Here is a 17,350-nt window from a genome sequence, read left to right as displayed (position 1 = left end):
CCTTTAGCTCCGCCCCTCCGACTCGGCGTTGAATTTCTTCAATCTCTCGGTCGTGCTTCTGCAGCGCGGCCGAGCGCGACTCCCAACGATTTTTGGATTCTGCAATAAAGGCATCGATCTTCGAGTCCAGCTTGGAAATCATTTCTGCAAGGCTTGTTACTGTTGGTAAGTCCCCCGGGGCGGCTGTGGACTCCTCTGCTGCAGCTGGAGAGGGTGGGGGAGGGGTTCCTGCTTGCTGAGAGCTGCGGGCTCCCTTCCCTTTAGTTATTTTAATTTAGGATTAAATTGTTTAAATGTAATATTACACAACTAATTAAATTACACAACTATTATAAATGATTTGGTGAGCGTGGTAGGGGGTGGGTGACCCACTGTACCCAAGTCTTGGGAGGAGCACTATAGACTCAGTCTTGCTGGGTCGCCGCCATCTTGGATCCCCCCGCCCTTATTTGTTTTATCTATTATTTTAAATCTCTCTCCTCCATTCTGAACTTTTTTCGCAATTCTGTACTAGACAACTGATTAGTTTACTACCTTAAGAATGATATGAAAATACAAAAATGTTCCATCAACCCCAACAAATCTTGTCCAGTGTTTAATATGAGTCAAAAGACATTACTGCTGCCTCTTTACTGCACTAATCTTTCAAACCATGGAGTGAAGCTTATAGCTCACAGACTATTTGCAAGTACTATTAACTGAATCAAGCCAACACCAGCAACAAAAGAATAGCAATTCAGACGCAAAGAATTTGCAATGCCTATCCTTCCATTTAAACTGAGATCAGTCAGTCCATGCAGTGAAGGGGTAGAAACTGCTCCATGTAGTAGTCAAGACTTGTTTTTATTCATTGAGCCAGGAAGGGATAACGCTGCTTGTTGGATAATTCTTCAAATTGGTGTTTTTTTTTACCTGGGTTAATTGTGTTGCAGGAATCCAAGCCCACTGACCCAGTCGCTCGTTACTACCACCTGACTCATGATGAACTCATCAAAATAATTCTGCAGCAGGAGTTGGAGATGAAGAAGAAGGAGGAACATGTGCGAGATTTAGAAGAATACATTGATATAGTGTTAGTGCAAGTCATGGAGCAAAAGCCCAGCATTCTCCAAGCAGTGAGTGAAAAGATGAAGAACAAGGCAGTTAACAAATGATACAGCCTTGTGACTGTGGAAGGGTTTCCTCTCTACCCCTTATACTAGTAAATGCTGGAACCAAATAATACAACAGATTTAATCATTTTCCTGCTGTAGATGCCCTGTGTTTTTAAAATGATTGTTCCAAGAGAGACATTCGTAATCCGCTAAAGAGATGGTTAAAGGGGAACATGACTTAGTCACACTTTAGCTGGAACAGTGTTTTCACAGTTGCAGCCAGAAGGCAAATGCAGCTCTGATTTGTTGGTTGGATAAGAGTCGGGAATTAAATTAGAGGAACCTATAGTTAATGGGCATGATCCTGCAGCATCAAGCTTATCCTATAATTCAGCACAGATTGACAACAAATTGGCAGTTTTATTTACAGGCCACGAATGTTTGCTGTGCAAAATGTAAGTTCTGAAAGAGAAAAATATTCAGAGCTTGCACGTAAGGAGACTTCCCTCTGGTTGAAGCAAAGTTAACAGTAGTTTTAAACTGCATATAACCTGTGCTATATACCAAGTACCTGTGCCTTTGCAAGCATGCAACAAGTCCCATAAAATATGTTCATTGTTTTTCATTTATACTCATCTTCCAGCCATCTGTTAGTACACACTTTTTTGTACAAAAAACAATGTCCTATTTGTTTTTCTCATCTGTTTTGGCTCTGTAACCATCTGATATCTAGGAATAAGAAAGCTTCTCTATGCAATTTAACTGTTATTGATGTGACAGAACTGATGACCTTTCAAAAGAACAATAACTGACCATATACTTTGCCACTGCCTATTTCTTCCACTCACCAATCAGTACTGGAGAAATTGCATTCAAGTGACCGCAGTTTCCTACTATTCCCTCATGGACTTGTGACTCTCTTCATGTCTAGAAGTTATATAATCCAACCAGTGTATTGTGTCAGAGCCTGAACTGATTGTCGCCTTCTATCCACACTGGAGCACTTTCTGATAAGGTTCAAAGGATTGGCACTAGGAAACTGCCCTGCTTCATTTTACCCCTTCCCTCGTCCTGCACACTGAAGGTAACTGTAGTGTTTTTGACAACAGTTCAATGAGCACTGACACAGGTTGGTCATGGAGGCAGTTTAATATATTTTGAATAAATTTAAGTTATCAAGCGATTACAGGACAATTTTGTTGCTGTTTCCCACTCCTAGGTCGCATCTGAGGTCTGCTTCCATTTGCAAATAAAACCTCCAACTGAATGGTGACTGTTGGCTTAAATAAAAATCAGAAATTTTTGAAGTGATATTGTTAAGGAAGGGTTATACGTGTACAAGCAAAATTGCATGTGTTTTGACAGGAACGGTGTCCCAAACAACAAAGTCGTCCTCAGGAAAGCATCTACCTTAAAACTTCAGTTATTTTTGTAAGAGTTGGTTAGTTTCTGTCTCAGTCGGAATTTATCGACAAAGATTGTTTAAAGTCACTGTATATAAATATTTCTCTTGCTAGTATACTTCGTATAATCTTAACTCAGCTTCCAAAGTGAGAGTGTTCAGAAATTGTACATCTGTTCTGAAGCAAATCCATTGTGATAAGCTGCTTCTAAAATTTAAATCTGATCTAATTTAAAAACTGAGTAAAACCTAAGGTTGAGAAGTTCATTATCCTGAATGCTGGTGTTGCAGTACCTACTCCATATGGATTCATATGTTATAAGGTCCTAAAGGACACAGTCACTGCAACAATCAATCTGTATCATTATCTATAGAATAACTCGTGGGCTGAAAGAAAAAGAATTTGACAAATAAATTGAATGTTTATTTTTCTGTGGAATTGAAATGTTTTCAACAGTAATTTATATCATGGATTTATTTTGAAGTGGACAGGTTTGGATTTGGTTTTTTTTCTCTACTTTATTAGCTGCCATTGTGGATAGGGAGTGTTCAATGTATAGGATACTTACCCATTTCTTAGACAGTCACAATGTATAGAATCTCAACATGTCCCTATCCTGTTCATGTCAGAATGTATAGAATCTAAACGTGCCCCTATCCTTTGTGGTATTGTATCTCAATACATCTTATCCTATTTTAGATTGAAGAGAACCCTGTCTAAACTCTACTACCTTTATGTAATTAAAACAAAATCCTGCTTTCAGAAAGTGAAGATGGAGCTTTAAAAAATGCTGCTTGTTAATAAAGTTACATCATGAAATAATCAAGTTGTGTGTCAGAATTTTTAATAATTTCTTTTGAGCTTGGGTGACAGTGATATTTGCCAGGTATGTAGATTTTTGGATGAAAATGTTATCTTTTACTTTCAAGTGGTTATGCAAAATAGTTTAGTGAATCTTAAATCCAGTTGATGCAAATCCACAGCACGTGGCATTATTGTATTTTTATTTTTTATGAAAGAAAAATTTGCAGGATGTGAGAGTCACAAGTAAGGCTGCCTCATTATCCATTAGGAGAAAGCGAGGACTGCAATTGCTGTAGATCAGAGTCAAGAGTGTGGTGCTGGAAAAGCACAGCAGGTCAGGCAACATCCGAGGAGCAGGAGAATTGATGTTTTGAGCATAAGCCCTTAATTGGGAATTGGCTTGTGGAGGTGGGGGGGGGGCGGTGCTAAGAGTAAATGGGAGGGGGGAATGGGGTTGGGTTGGAGGATGATACAGTGTATACGAAGGTTGATAGTGTGGAAGATGAGGACCAAGGGGTTTCTGTCCTTGTTGCATTGGGAATGGTGGGGTTCGAGGGCGGAGGTGCGGGAAGTGGAGGAGATGCATTGGAGGGCATTTTTGATGACGTGGGAGGGAAAATTGTGATCTTTGAAGAAGACCTCCCACCCCACCAAACTCTCTATACACGACATCATCCTCCACCACTTCTGCCACCTATAGACGGGCCCCACCACCAGCGATATGCTTCCCTACCCACTACTATCAGTGTTCCGGAGAGACCGTTTCCTCCATGACTCCCTCGTCAGATGCTTGCACCCCCACCAGCCCACATCTCAGTCCCAGGGAGCACCTACCCCTGCCTCCCTAGGAAATGCAAAACCTGCGCCCACATCTCCCCCTCACCTCCGTACAAAGGATCCTTCCACATCCGACAGAAATTTATCTGTACCTCCACCAATGTCATCTACCGTATCCGATGCAGCCTCCTCCATATCAGGGAGACAGGTCACCAACTTGAGGATCGTTACCACCTGACACCTGGAGGAAGAACGCCCCATATTCTGCCTTGGGACCCTGCAACCACATGGGATCAATGTGGATTTCACCAGTTTCCTCATTTCCCCAAGCCTCCAACTCGGCACCGCCCTCTTGGTCTTTCCCATCTATCTGCTCCATCCTCCTCTCTGACCTATCTCCCTCACTTTCATCTACCTACTGCATTCTCAGATACCTTCCCCCACCCCCTTAAACCCTCCCATTTATCTCTGAACGCCTCGCAGCCCATAAGCCTCATTCCTGATGAAGGGCTTATGGCCGAAACGTCGATTCTCCTGTTCCTCGGATGCTGCTGTGCTTTTCCAGCACCACTCTCTTGACTCTCCAGCATCCGCAGTCCTCACTTTCTCCTCATTAGTTTTCTCTGCCTGGCAGAGGAGGCAGACGAGGGTACAGCGCATGCGCAGCCGGGCACGACGGGAAATGTAGTTCAACTCGCCGCAGCGATGAACTACAACAGCGTCCGGTCCGTGGGATCGGTCTCCGCCCCTTATCGCCCTTTGACCTCGCCCTGCCAACGCCCTGCCAACCCCCCGCCTCCCCTTATTCCAAGGCTACGGAGGGATGTGCGACAGTCGGGACGAGCGATCTCAAACCTGTTGGAGATGGCAGCAAGTGGAAAAGCGGACTACCCTCCGTTTGCTCTGGGGAAACCACGTTTTGACCAGGTAGAGTCGCCCGAGTTTGATTGCGGCGGGTTGTTTGAACGCGACTCTCGCGCTGTCCCCGAGGCGGGGGTGGGGTTGGGGGGGGTCGTCGTCTCCAACCGTCAGCCGGGTCGTCGGGCGCGAGGGCGAGCAGGTGTTTCCTCGCGCGTCTCTGGTCACGCCCCCTGCATTCGATTAGGTGGAAATCACCCGTCCATCCCGCTCCCTTGCCCTACACCGCGCCCCATTGGACGCGTCGCCCGTCAATCATTAAAGGGGCGGGGCGTTTATATCACCCTCCCCCCCCCAATGAAAGACCTGCTTTTCCATCAGCAAAGGGGTAGTGACAGATTGATCTAGGGGATGCCAGGTTGAAACTGAGAAGAGGAAGAATCTCTTCTCTCAGAGGGTTGTGACACTTTGGAACTCCTTGCCACAGAGCTGTGGGCGGGCAAATTCTTGGGTAGACTTTGAGGCTGAGATAGATTCTTGGTCAGTCTGGGACAAAGTTAGAGTCATAAAGTTGTACAGGACTGGAACAGACTCTTCGGTCCAACCCGTCCATCCGACCAGATATCCTAAATTAAACTAGTCCCATTTGCCAGCGTTTGGCCCATATCCCTCTAAGCCCTTCCTGTTCATAAAGAAGGAGAATGCGATGACTGTAGATGCCGGAGAGTCAGAGTCAAAAGGTGTGGCGCTGGAAAAGCACAGCGGGTCGGGCTGCAGCCGAGGAGCAGGAGAATCACCGTTTCGGGCATAAGCTCTTCATTGGGAATGTGACATTCCCGATGAAGGGCTTATGCCCAAAATGTCAACTCTACTGCTCTTCGGATGCTGCCCGACCTGCTGTGCTCTTTCAGTGCTACACTTTTCGACCTCTGCCTATTCATATACCCATCCAGATGCCTTTTAAATGTTGTAATTGTACCCACCTCTACCACTTCCTCTGGCAGCTCAATCCATACACACACCACCCTCTGCATGAAAAAGTTGTCTCTCAGGTTCCTTTTATACCTTTCCTTTCTCACCTAAACCTATGCCCTCTAGTTTTTGACTCTCCAACTCTGGGGGGAAAAAAATAACCTAGCTATTTACCCTATCCAAGTTGTGCATGACCTCTATATAAGGTCACCCTCAGCCTCCGAAGCTACAGGAAAAATAGTCGCACCTTATTCAGCCTCTTCCCGATAGTTCAAACCCTCCAACCCCGCAAAATCCTTTTCACAAAAACAGAAGCTGCTGAAAAAGCACTGCAGGTCTGGCAGCATCTCCAGCCAACCTTCTGTCTTCTGGCATCTTGTCTGTGGCTATCAATGATACAAGTATCTCAGCAAGGGGCCAGCAATCACTTCCCTAGCTTCCCACAAAGTTTCAATTTCGAACTTCAACTTTTAGAGCAGGTCTATCCTTTTCCATAACTATTTCAAAATTAATAGAATTATTATCACTGGCCCTGAAGTGCTCCACTGACACCTCAGTCACTTGCCTTGCCTTATTTCCCATGAGGAGAAAGTGAGGACTGCAGATGCTGGAGATCAGAGCTGAAAATGTGTTGCTGGAAAAGCGCAGCAGGTCAGGCAGCATCCAAGGAACAGGAGAATCGACGTTTCGGGCATAAGCCCTTCTTCAGGGCTTATTTCCCAAGAAGTCAGGTTTTGCTCCTTCTGTAGTAAGTTCTTCCATGTACCGAATAAAAAACATTTTTTGCACACACCCTTAACAAATTCTTCTCTATCCAAGCCCCTTACACTACGGCAGTCTCCGTCTATGTTTGGAAAGTTAAAATCTCCAACCATTACAACCCTATCCTTACAAATTTGCTTCTCAATTTCCTGCTGGCAATTTTTTGGTGGGAGGGGGTGAGGCAGTGCTATGGTATAATCCCAAATGATGATCATCCTTTTCTTATTGCTCAGTTCCACCTAAATAACTTCACTGGATGTACTCCCAGGAATAATGTCCCCGAGTACAGTCGTAATGTTATTCCTATCCAAAAACGTCACTTCCCCCTCCTCTCTTGACCCCCTTTCTATCCTTCCTCTAGAATCTACAACCTGGAACCTCTACACTCCTAATCCTTCCCTGAGCCACGTTTCAGTAATAGCTATGATATCCCAGTCCCATGTTCCCAACCATGCCCTGAGTTCATCTGCCTTACCTGTTAGGCCTCTTGCTTTGAAATAGGTACAGTTTAATTTATCAGTCTTATCTTATTCTTTGTTATGGGGAAAGGGCAGGAAAGTGGATGTGAGGAATGTCAAATCAGCCATGATCCCATTGAATGATGGGGCAAATTCAAAGGGCTAACCAGTCTATTTCTGTTATAAGATTCATAGAGTCATAGAGATATACAGCATGGAAATAGACCCTTCGGTCCAACTCGTCCATGCCGACCAGATATCCCAACCCAATCTAGTCCCATCAGCCAGCATCCGGTACATATCCCTCCAAACTCTTCCTATTCATATACCCACCCAAATGCCTTTTAAATGTTGCGATCGTACTAGCCTCCACCACTTCCTCTGGCAGCTCATTCCATACATGTACCACGCTTTGCATGATAAAGTTGCCCCTTAGGTCTCTTTTATAACTTTCCACTCTCACCTTAAGCCTATGCCGTCTACTTCCGGACTCCCCCACCCCAGGGAAGAGACTTTGTCTATTTATCCTATCCATGCTCCTCATGATTTTAAAGACCTTTATAAGGTCACCCCTCAGCCTCCGATGCTTTAGGGAAAGCAGCCCTAGCCTACTCAGCCTCTCCCTATAGCTCAGATCCTCCAACCCTGGCAACATCCTTGTAAATCTTTTCTGAATCCTTTCAAGTTTCACAACATCCTTACGATAGGAAGGAGACCAGAATTGCACGCACTATTCCAAAAGTGACCTAACCAATGTCCTGTCCAGCCGCAACATGACCTCCCAACTCCTGTACTCAATACTCTGACCAATAAAGGAAAGCATACCAAATGCCTTCTTCACCATCTTATCTACCTGTGACTCCACTTTCAAGGATCTATGAACCCGGACTCCAACGTCTCTTTGTTCAGCAACACCCCCCAGGACCTTACCATTAAATATATAAGTCTTGTTAAGATTTGCTTTCTCAAAATGCAGCACCTCACATTCATCTAAATTATGTCAATTGTTAGTTTTAAATCTGGGATTGCTTAATAAAAATTTATCTCGGGTACGAAGGGATATGGGCCAAAGGCAGATAAATGGACTTGAGCACAGATCCGCTACGGTCTCATTACATGGCAAAACAGGCTTGAGGGGCTGAAAGACCTACTGTTGTTCCTGTGTTTCTATAAGTGAACTCTTCTCTGCCAGATATTTAAATGTGCTCACACTGTCCCAGTTCTGTATTGTGCAATCAAACAAGCAAAGGGATGACCTATAATCCAATTAAATGAAGTTAAAAATCACGCGACGCTAGGTTATAGTCCAACAGGTTTATTTTGAAGTGCTAGCTTTTGGTGCATTGCTCCTTTGTCAGGTAGCTAGTGGGGCAGGATCATAAGATACAATTTATAGAACAAGATCATAGTGTCATGCAACTGATATGATATATTGAACAAACCTAGATTGCTGTTAATTCTTTCATCTTTTAGAATGGGTTGCAGGTTTCAATTCAATTGATTAAATGAGGCAGAGATATAATAACAAAAAATTAAAAATAAGGTGGTGCTTGAACTAAATGACTGGAATAACATAATAGGTATAAGACCCATGATGGCCATGGGTCTAACCAAAGTAATAAGTAATCTAAAACTGTACAAGCTAATTAAGGTAGAGAGATCATAATAATTTCTCAAGGTAATGGTGCCAAAACAAGACAGTAAAGATGATTTTACAGATGTAGAACAGTGAGTGGGGTCATATGTAACTTGACACGAACCCAAGATCGCAGTTGATGCCATTTTCATGGGTAGGGAGCTTGGCTATCAGTTTCTGCTTGGCGATTCTGTCTGCTTTGGAGGATGCTTACCTGAAGATCAAAGGCTGAATGTCCTTGACTGCTAAAGTGTTCCCCGAATGGGAGGGAGCATTCTTACCTTACGATTGTTGTGCGGTGTCCATTCATCCTTGTTGTAGCGTCTGCATCATCTCATCAATATACCATGCCTGCGGCGTATGAGACAGATAACATTGGCTGAGTCACATGAGTGTCTACCATGTACGTGGTGTGTGGTGTTCGCATGTGATGGTAGTATCCATGTCGAAGATCTGACATGTCTTGCAGAGGTCGCCATAGCAGGGTTGTGTGGTGTTTTGGTCCATGTTATCCTGAAAGCTGTGAACACTGGTCTGTTTAAGGTTTGGCAGTTGTTTGAAGGCGAGAAGTGGAGGCAAAGGGATGATTTGGAGAGATGCTTATGATCATCATTGACTTGTTGAAAGCTGCGAAGAATATGGCGTAATCTCTCCAGTCCAGGAAAGTACTGCATGACGAAGGGTACTCTATCAGTCATATCCCATGTTCATCTTCTGAGGAGATTATTGAAGTTTTTCACTGTGGCACATCGGAACTGGCAATCATACCCCGTTCTTATGGAAGGCATGCTTCAATATCTTCAGGTGTCTGTTGCATTCCTCCTCATCTGAGCAGATCCTGTGTATGTGCAGGGCTTATCCGTAGGGGATGGAGACAAAAAAACTACAGATGCTGGAATCCAAGATAGACAAGCAGGAGGCTGGGGGAATACAGCAAGCCACGTAGCATCAAGAGGTGGAGAAGTTGACGTTTTGGGTGTAACCCTTCTTCAGGACTGGAGAAGGGTTACACCTCAAATATCGACTTCTCCACCTCCTAGATGCTGCCTGATTTGCTGTGTTCTTCCAGCCTCCTGCTTGTCTGTCTGTAGGGGATGACTTTTATCCGTGGGCTTGCAGTTGAGTGAGGTACTGAGGTATGTGACCTTGATGGAAATTCGTGAGTCCAAGAATGAGACTGATTCTGAAGAATAGTTCATGGTAAGTCTGATGGTGGGATGAAACTTGTAGATGTCAATATGCAGTTGTTTAAGTGATTCAGGGATGGACACTTCAGTACCTCACTCTCTGCTGTCCCATGGATAACCTGACGATGCTGCACTTCTCCAGCTTCCACCTTAAACATATTAAAGAAGCTACCCCTACGGACAAGCCCTGTGCATCCACAGGATCTGCTCAGATGAGGAGAAACATGATGGATACCTAAAGATTTTGAAGGACGCCCTCATAAGAATGGGATATGATGCTTAACTCATCGATTGCCAGTTCTGACATGCCACAGTGAAAAACCACAATGACCTCCTCAGAAGATCGACACAGGGTATGACTGATGAGTACCCTTTGTCTTCCAGTACTTCTCTGGAGTGGAGAGACTATACCATGTTCTTCGCAGCCTTCAACGTGTCATCGATGACAATGAGCATCTTGCCAAGATCATCCCTTTGCCTCACTTCTCGCCTTCAAACATCCGTCAAACCTTAAACCGACCATCATTCACAGCAAACTACCCAGCCTTCAGGACAACACCATACAACTCTGCCATGGCAACCTCTGCAAGACACGTCAGATCATCGACATAGATACTACCATCACATGTAGGAACGCCATTCACCATGCAGACAGCAGAAACTCATGTGACTTGGCTAAGGTTGCCTATCTCATTTGCTGCAAGCAAGGATGCCCCGAGGCATGATGTATTGTCGAGACCATGCAGACGCTACAACAACGGATGAATAGACACCGGGCAACAATCACCAGACAGGGATAGTTCCCTCCCAGTCGGGGAACACCTCAGCGGTCAAAGTCATTCAGCCTCCAACCTTTGGGTACTACCTTAATTAGTTTGTACAGTTTTGGATTACTTATTACTTTGGTTAGAACCTTAGCATGTGACTCTTATACCTATCATGTTACTTCAGTCATTTAGTTTGTTTCCAGCACCATCGTGTTTTTAAGTTTTTTGCAATTTAAGTTTTTTGCCTCATTTAACCAGATTATAGTTCGTAGCTTGTTATTCAGCTGTTAATGCTTTCCTCACACTGTCTAACACTCTTAGTCACCTGCAACGACTTATTATTTGACATTCCACTCTTTTGATCTGTCTGCCTATAAATTCTGTGTCTGTGCTCTTCTCTCTCAGTTCACCTGACAAAAGGTGCTCCATGAAAGCTTCTGATTTCAGATAAACCTGTTGGATTATAACCTGGTATCGTGTGAGTTCTGATTTTGTCCATCCCAGTCCAACAAAGACACCTCTACAACAAACCCACATTTAAGATATTGGGTAAAATGACCAGAAGTTTAATGAAAAGGATAGGTTTTAAGGAGTGTCTTAAAGGTAGAAAGTGAAGTTGAGAGGAAAAGAGATGGATTTGCAGAGCTGGATGGTTTCAGCATCAGCTTACCTGAGACTGGACAAATACTGCAATGTTACCAAGGTGAAAATCACCTGAATGTGTCTTTGGAAGCTTTTGAGATTAACTACGATACTAAAGTTGCAAACATTGCAAGTTTATGACACCAGTGTGACAGTGCTATCTGTCAGCTATGACTGTCACCATGAACATACTTTAGAGAGATTTTTCAGATCAATTTACAATGTGTAGTCCTCATTGGAATGTGATATTTCTATAATTATTTAACTTTGTCTTTGTGAATAATTGGAAAGGGTGCAAAGAGCAGCAACAGTTGTGGTCACAAGTGTTAAAACAATAATTAATGAAGAGACTAAAAAGCAATTCCTTGCAAAACATTCAAGGGCTTGTGCTTAATGTAAATCTTCTAACCTATGTAATGACGAAGAAAAACTACTAAAGGAGATGAGAAATATGATTATAAATCAGAGTTTAGGAGTTTAGTCATCATGCTAGCCAATGGTTGTGAGTTCGAATTTCAATATGGCAAGTTATGAGGTTGAATATCCCCAGGTGATAAATGTGGTAATTTGTGAGTTACTGCCAGAATATTTTTATTGAACCTTTCATTACATTGGAACATAAGAATTAAGTGTAGAGGTAAGCCATTTAACCCTTCAAACCATAGAATCATAGAATTCCTATGGTGTGGAAAGAGGCCATTCAGCCCATCGAGTCCACACCAACTCTCCAAAAAGCTTCCCACCCAGACATGGCCCTCTATCCCCATAACTCCACAGTTAGCATGGCTAATCCACCTCACTTGCACAATCCTGGACACTACAGACAATTTAGCATAGCCAGTTTACCTAACCTGCACATCTTGGCAGCAATAGTGTGAGTTCAATGAAATCATGTTTGTGTTATGAATTCCAGATTTTGACGTGCTGGACACCCCCCACCTCCTGCAGCATACTCTTAAGGCTGCTGAAGTGGTTTAGCAAGTCAAGCATTTAGTGATGTAGTCATCTGTAATAAGGGACGAGAGTTAAATGTGATCTTGCCAAGTCAAAGGTGCTTAGACTTAAAAATAATGAATGAAACAAGGAGGTAACTTAAGTAATTTTGATGTTCTGAAGTTCCAGAATAAAGGTCATGTAGTTAAATGTATACTACCTTTGGCTATATCTGGCCAATCGCTAATGTGAAGCCTGGTTGAGTAGAGACTGCCCCAAAACATATGGGATGAGTGCTCAGTTCAAGAAAAAATGCACCCACTCTATACAGTGAATGAATATAAGCGGTTGGTACACCTTGACAGCAATTTCGGTGAATAGCTTTTGGATCACCTGGCCTAGTTTCTCCGAATGCGACTCTGGCAAGTGATGTTTGATAATATTCCATAATGCCTTCAGACATTTTATTCCATTAAGGGTGCTAAAATAAACTATTTTCCCATTGGTGATTGTGCCAACAGCTTCATAGACCTTAAGTATTGGAATTCCCTTACTAAACTTCTGTGTCTCTAAACTCTTCTTAAAACCAGTGCCTTTGACAAGGCTCCTGATTATCCATCCTATTAACTGCTTCTGTGTTTTCACCTTTGGAATATGCATATGCCAGGAATGGAATCCTTCTCAAGGCAATGAATGGTCTACATTGGTTCCTGTTTTGTATGTGGGTCAGAGTCAAATTTTGACTCAGTTATACTGCTGTGAAGCACCTAAGACTCTATTAAAGGTGTTTTCAAATGCATGTCGTGGTTGAAGCATCAACACCAGATTGATACGTTCATTAACATGGAGCACAGAGGTTTAATATCAAAGAAAAAAATGAGTTGAACAAACGTTTGTATGGGCCCTGTACATGAACCTTAATGACTGGAATACGTGAATGGTCGTTTATGCTCTGATCTCCTGTAACTTCTTTGTTTATTCAGTCTACTTTTGACTACTCTGTTCCTGAATTGTCATCATAACTGGACATTTTGCAAAAGTGTCATTACTTTTGAGTGAGTTTGAGTTGAGGTTTCAAAACTGTTCTGAGGTTTTTCATCCATTCTTGATGGCAGTAAACCTGCAGTAAAATGAAGGATTGAATTTTTTTAAACGCTCTTTGAACTGTATATAAAAATCCAAGCAGCAATTCTATATTTTCAATCTTTTTTTTGTTATATATTACGGGCTATGCACAAGCAGCATTTTAAATAAGAGTGTTAGCATAGGTATGGAGTAAGGGGTGTGGGACAGTATTAATGTTCCTACTTCTGGGCCAGAAGATCTGAATTTATGTGGCACATCTCGCTGAGGAGTATTATGACACATCTGAACAGGTTGCTAGAGGGGAGGCAATGGAGTAGTGATAATATCACTGACAAATAAACCAGAGTCCCAGATAACATTCTGGGAACTGGGGTTCGAATCCCAGTGCAAAATTTGGATTCAGTGAAAATCTGAAGTCTCGTTCACTAATGTCATATAGGGAAGAAGCTCTGTCATCTTTACATGTGACCTCTTGAAATGACAGAACAAGCCATTCTGTTATATTTAACCAGATTAAAAAGTCTCAAAAGAGGAATGAAACCAGACAGACTACCTGGCATGGCAGTCGCAGACATTGTCAACACTGCATCTGGTGGTGAATGTTAAAACTGGGTGAACTGTCTCAGATTAGTCAAGCATCAGCCTGACAAAGTGATATTCACTGAATTATACCTCAGACACACCAAAACCACCACCATTGGCAGGATAATTCAACAGAGGTGGCAGACTGGCAACATAGTGGTATACAATAAGACGGGAATTGCTCTGAGAGTCCTCAACATTGATTTCCCCATGAAGTATAATGGCATCAGATCAAACACGGGCAAGGAAACTTCCTGCTGACTGCCACCTACTGCCACTTGTGTCATCTGGTGAATTAGTACTCCTTCATGTTAAACACCATTTAGAGCAAGCACTAAAGGTGGTAAAGGCATGGAATCTAATCTGGGCAGAGACTTCAATGACCATCACTAAGTGGGCAGCACCACTGCTGACCCAGCTGGTCGAGGCCTAAATGACATGACTATGAAACCTGGTCCACAGCAAATGATTAGGGAAGAATATAATTGAGCTCGATCTCACCAATTTGCCTGTTGCAGATACATCTGGACTTAACAGTATCTTTAGGACTGACCGCTGCACAGTCGTTGTGTTGACAAAATTCCATTTTCATAATGAGAATACGACCCCCCCCGCCCAATTGTGTCATGTATAGTATCACCATGTTATGTAGGATAGCCTTTGAACAGATGTAGCAACTCAAAATTGGGCATCTAGGAGGTGCTAAGTGCCTTGATAAGGAGCAGAATTGTACTGCCAATTGCAACCACTTGGCCCAGCTTATTTGCCACTCTACCGTTACACCAAGTGATCAACCCTTGTACAATAAACAGTGCAGGAGGACAAAAACAGAAATTGCTGGGAAAATTCAAATCTAGCAGCATCTATGGAGAGAAAGGAAGCTAACATCTCGTGTCCAGCGACCTTCCTTTAGAATAGTGCAGGAGGACATGTCAGAAGCAATACCAGGCTTGCCTGAAAATGAGGTATCAACCAGTTGAGGCCAGAAAACAGTACTATTTGTGTGTCAAATAGCATAAGGAACAAGTAATAGAGCTAAACAATTCCACAATCAAAACATCAAACGTAAGTTCTGCAATCTTGTTACATCCAGTCATGAATGGTGAATAATTAAGCAACTCACTGGCAGAAGAAGATCCACAAGTAATTCCATCATCCATGATGGGAGATCCCAGCACATCAGAACGAAAGATCAAGGTAAAGCATTTGCAAGAACGTTCAGCCAGAACTGTGGAGTAGATGATCCATTTTGACTTTCTCCAGTGATCCCCTGCATAACATATGCCAGTCAGTTTTCAGCCAGTTTGTTTTACTCCATGTGACATCAAGAAACAATCTGAAGCACTGGATATGGCAGAGGCAATGGCCCTGACAAAATTAAAATTATATTACAGATAACTTGTGCTCAAGGACTTGCTGTTCCCATAGCTACTATGTTACAGTACAGCTACAACCCTAGCATCTGCCTAAGAATGTGGAAAGTTGCACAGGTGTATCCCGAGCCAAAAAGCAGAACAAGTCCAGTCTGGCCAATTACCACCCCATTAGTCTACTCTGAATCCTGAGTAAAGAGATGGAAGGTGCCAACAGTAGCACTATCAAACAGCAATTGATAAATAATAGCCTGCTCACTGATGCTCAGTTTAGTGTCTGCCAGGCCCTCTCACCACCTGATCTCATTACAGCCTCGGTTCAAACGTAGACAAAAGAGCTGAATTCCAGAGTTGAGGTGAGAGTGTCTGACCTTGACACCAAGGCCACATTAGACAGAGCGTGGTATTCAGAAGCCCTTGCAAAACTGGAGTCAAGGTGAATCGGGGAAAACTCTTTTGACTTGGAAGTCAGACATCTCAGCTCCAGGGCATCTCTGCAGGAGTTCCTCAGGATGGTGTCTTGAGTCCAACCATTTTCAGTTGCTTAATCAACAGCCTTCACTCTGACATAAGGTCACAAGCGGTAGTGTTTGCTGATGATTGCACAATGTTCAGCACCACTCGCAACTCCTCAGATAATAAAGCAGTCCACATCCTAATGGAGCAAAACTTGGACAGTATCCAGGTTTGGGCTGACAAATAGCAAGTAAATATTGCACCAAACAAGTGCCAAAAAATGACCATGTCCATCAAGAGAGAATCTAATTATTGCGCCTTGATATTCAATGTTTTACCATCACTGAATCCTGCCTTGTCAAAGTCCTAGGGGTTACCATTGACCAGAAATTAAACTGAACCAGCCAAGTAAATACTGTGAGTACAAGTGCAGGTCAGAGGCTTGGAGTCCTGCCGTGAGTAATCCACCTCTTGACTCCTCATGGCTTGTCCTCCATTTACAAGACACAAGTCAGGAGTGTGATGGAATAGAACATAGAACATAGAACAATACAGCACAGAACAGGCCCTTCGGCCCACGATGTTGTGCCGAACTTCTAACCTAGATTAAGTACCCATCCATGTACCTATCCAAATGCCGCTTAAAGGTCGCCAATGATTCCGACTCTACCACTCCCACGGGCAGCGCATTCCATGCCCCCACCACTCTCTGGGTAAAGAACCCACCCCTGACATCTCCCCTATACCTTCCACCCTTCACCTTAAATTTATGTCCCCTTGTAACACTCTGTTGTACCCGGGGAAAAAGTTTCTGACTATCTACTCTATCTATTCCTCTGATCATCTTATAAACCTCTATCAAGTCACCCCTCATCCTTCGCCATTCCAACGAGAAAAGGCCGAGAACTCTCAACCTATCCTCGTACGACTCCCTCTCCATTCCAGGCAACATCCTGGTAAATCTTCTCTGCACCCTCTCCAAAGCTTCCACATCTTTCCTAAAGTGAGGCGACCAGAACTGCACACAGTACTCCAACTGTGGCCTAACCAAAGTCCTGTACAGCTGCAACATCACTTCACAACTCTTGAATTCAATCCCTCTGCTAATGAACGATAATACTCCATAGACCTTCTTACAAACTCTATCCACCTGAGTGGCAACCTTCAAAGATCTATGTACATAGACCCCAAGATCCCTCTGTTCCTCCACCTGACTAAGAACCCTACCATTAACCCTGAATTCCGCATTCTTATTTGTTCTTCCAAAATGGACAACCTCACACTTGGCAGGGTTGAACTCCATCTGCCACTCCTCAGCCCAGCTCTGCATCATATCTAAGTCCCTCTGCAGCCAACAACAGCCCTCCTCACTGTCCACAACTCCACCTATCTTCGTATCATCTGCAAATTTACCGACCCACCCTTCGACCCCCTCATCTAAGTCATTAATAAAAATTACAAACAGCAGAGGACCCAGAACTGAGCCCTGCGGAACTCCACTTGTAACTGGGCTCCAGGCTGAATATTTACCATCTACCACCACTCTCTGACCTCGACCGG

At 43.4% G+C, this 17,350-nt stretch overlaps 2 protein-coding genes across 6 annotated transcripts in view; both read left to right on the top strand.

Annotated features, from left to right (window-relative positions):
- Window positions 1-3,319, top strand: part of LOC122549563 — a 124,558-nt gene extending 121,239 nt beyond the window's left edge. The window contains exon 6 of the mRNA XM_043689425.1: window positions 933-3,319. Coding sequence (XP_043545360.1) covers window positions 933-1,154 — 222 coding nt within the window. The 3' untranslated portion in view covers window positions 1,155-3,319. The remainder of the gene's footprint in view (window positions 1-932) is intronic.
- A 1,542-nt stretch (window positions 3,320-4,861) lies between these two features.
- Window positions 4,862-17,350, top strand: part of LOC122549660 (sideroflexin-5-like) — a 327,471-nt gene continuing 314,982 nt past the window's right edge. For 3 of the 5 annotated variants that reach the window (XM_043689683.1, XM_043689778.1, XM_043689866.1), the window contains exon 1: window positions 4,864-5,005. In XM_043689683.1, coding sequence (XP_043545618.1) covers window positions 4,943-5,005 — 63 coding nt within the window. In that variant the 5' untranslated portion in view covers window positions 4,864-4,942. Of the gene's footprint in view, window positions 5,006-17,350 lie in introns of all 5 variants that reach the window. The other 2 variants (XM_043689593.1, XM_043689511.1) reach the window with 1 other exon arrangement.

Source organism: Chiloscyllium plagiosum, chromosome 1, assembly GCF_004010195.1.
Source record: "Chiloscyllium plagiosum isolate BGI_BamShark_2017 chromosome 1, ASM401019v2, whole genome shotgun sequence".
In the NCBI taxonomy this organism is placed as follows: domain Eukaryota; kingdom Metazoa; phylum Chordata; class Chondrichthyes; order Orectolobiformes; family Hemiscylliidae; genus Chiloscyllium; species Chiloscyllium plagiosum.
The sequence above is the reverse complement of the archived record's forward strand: the minus strand, read 5'-3'. Positions and strand labels throughout refer to the sequence as shown.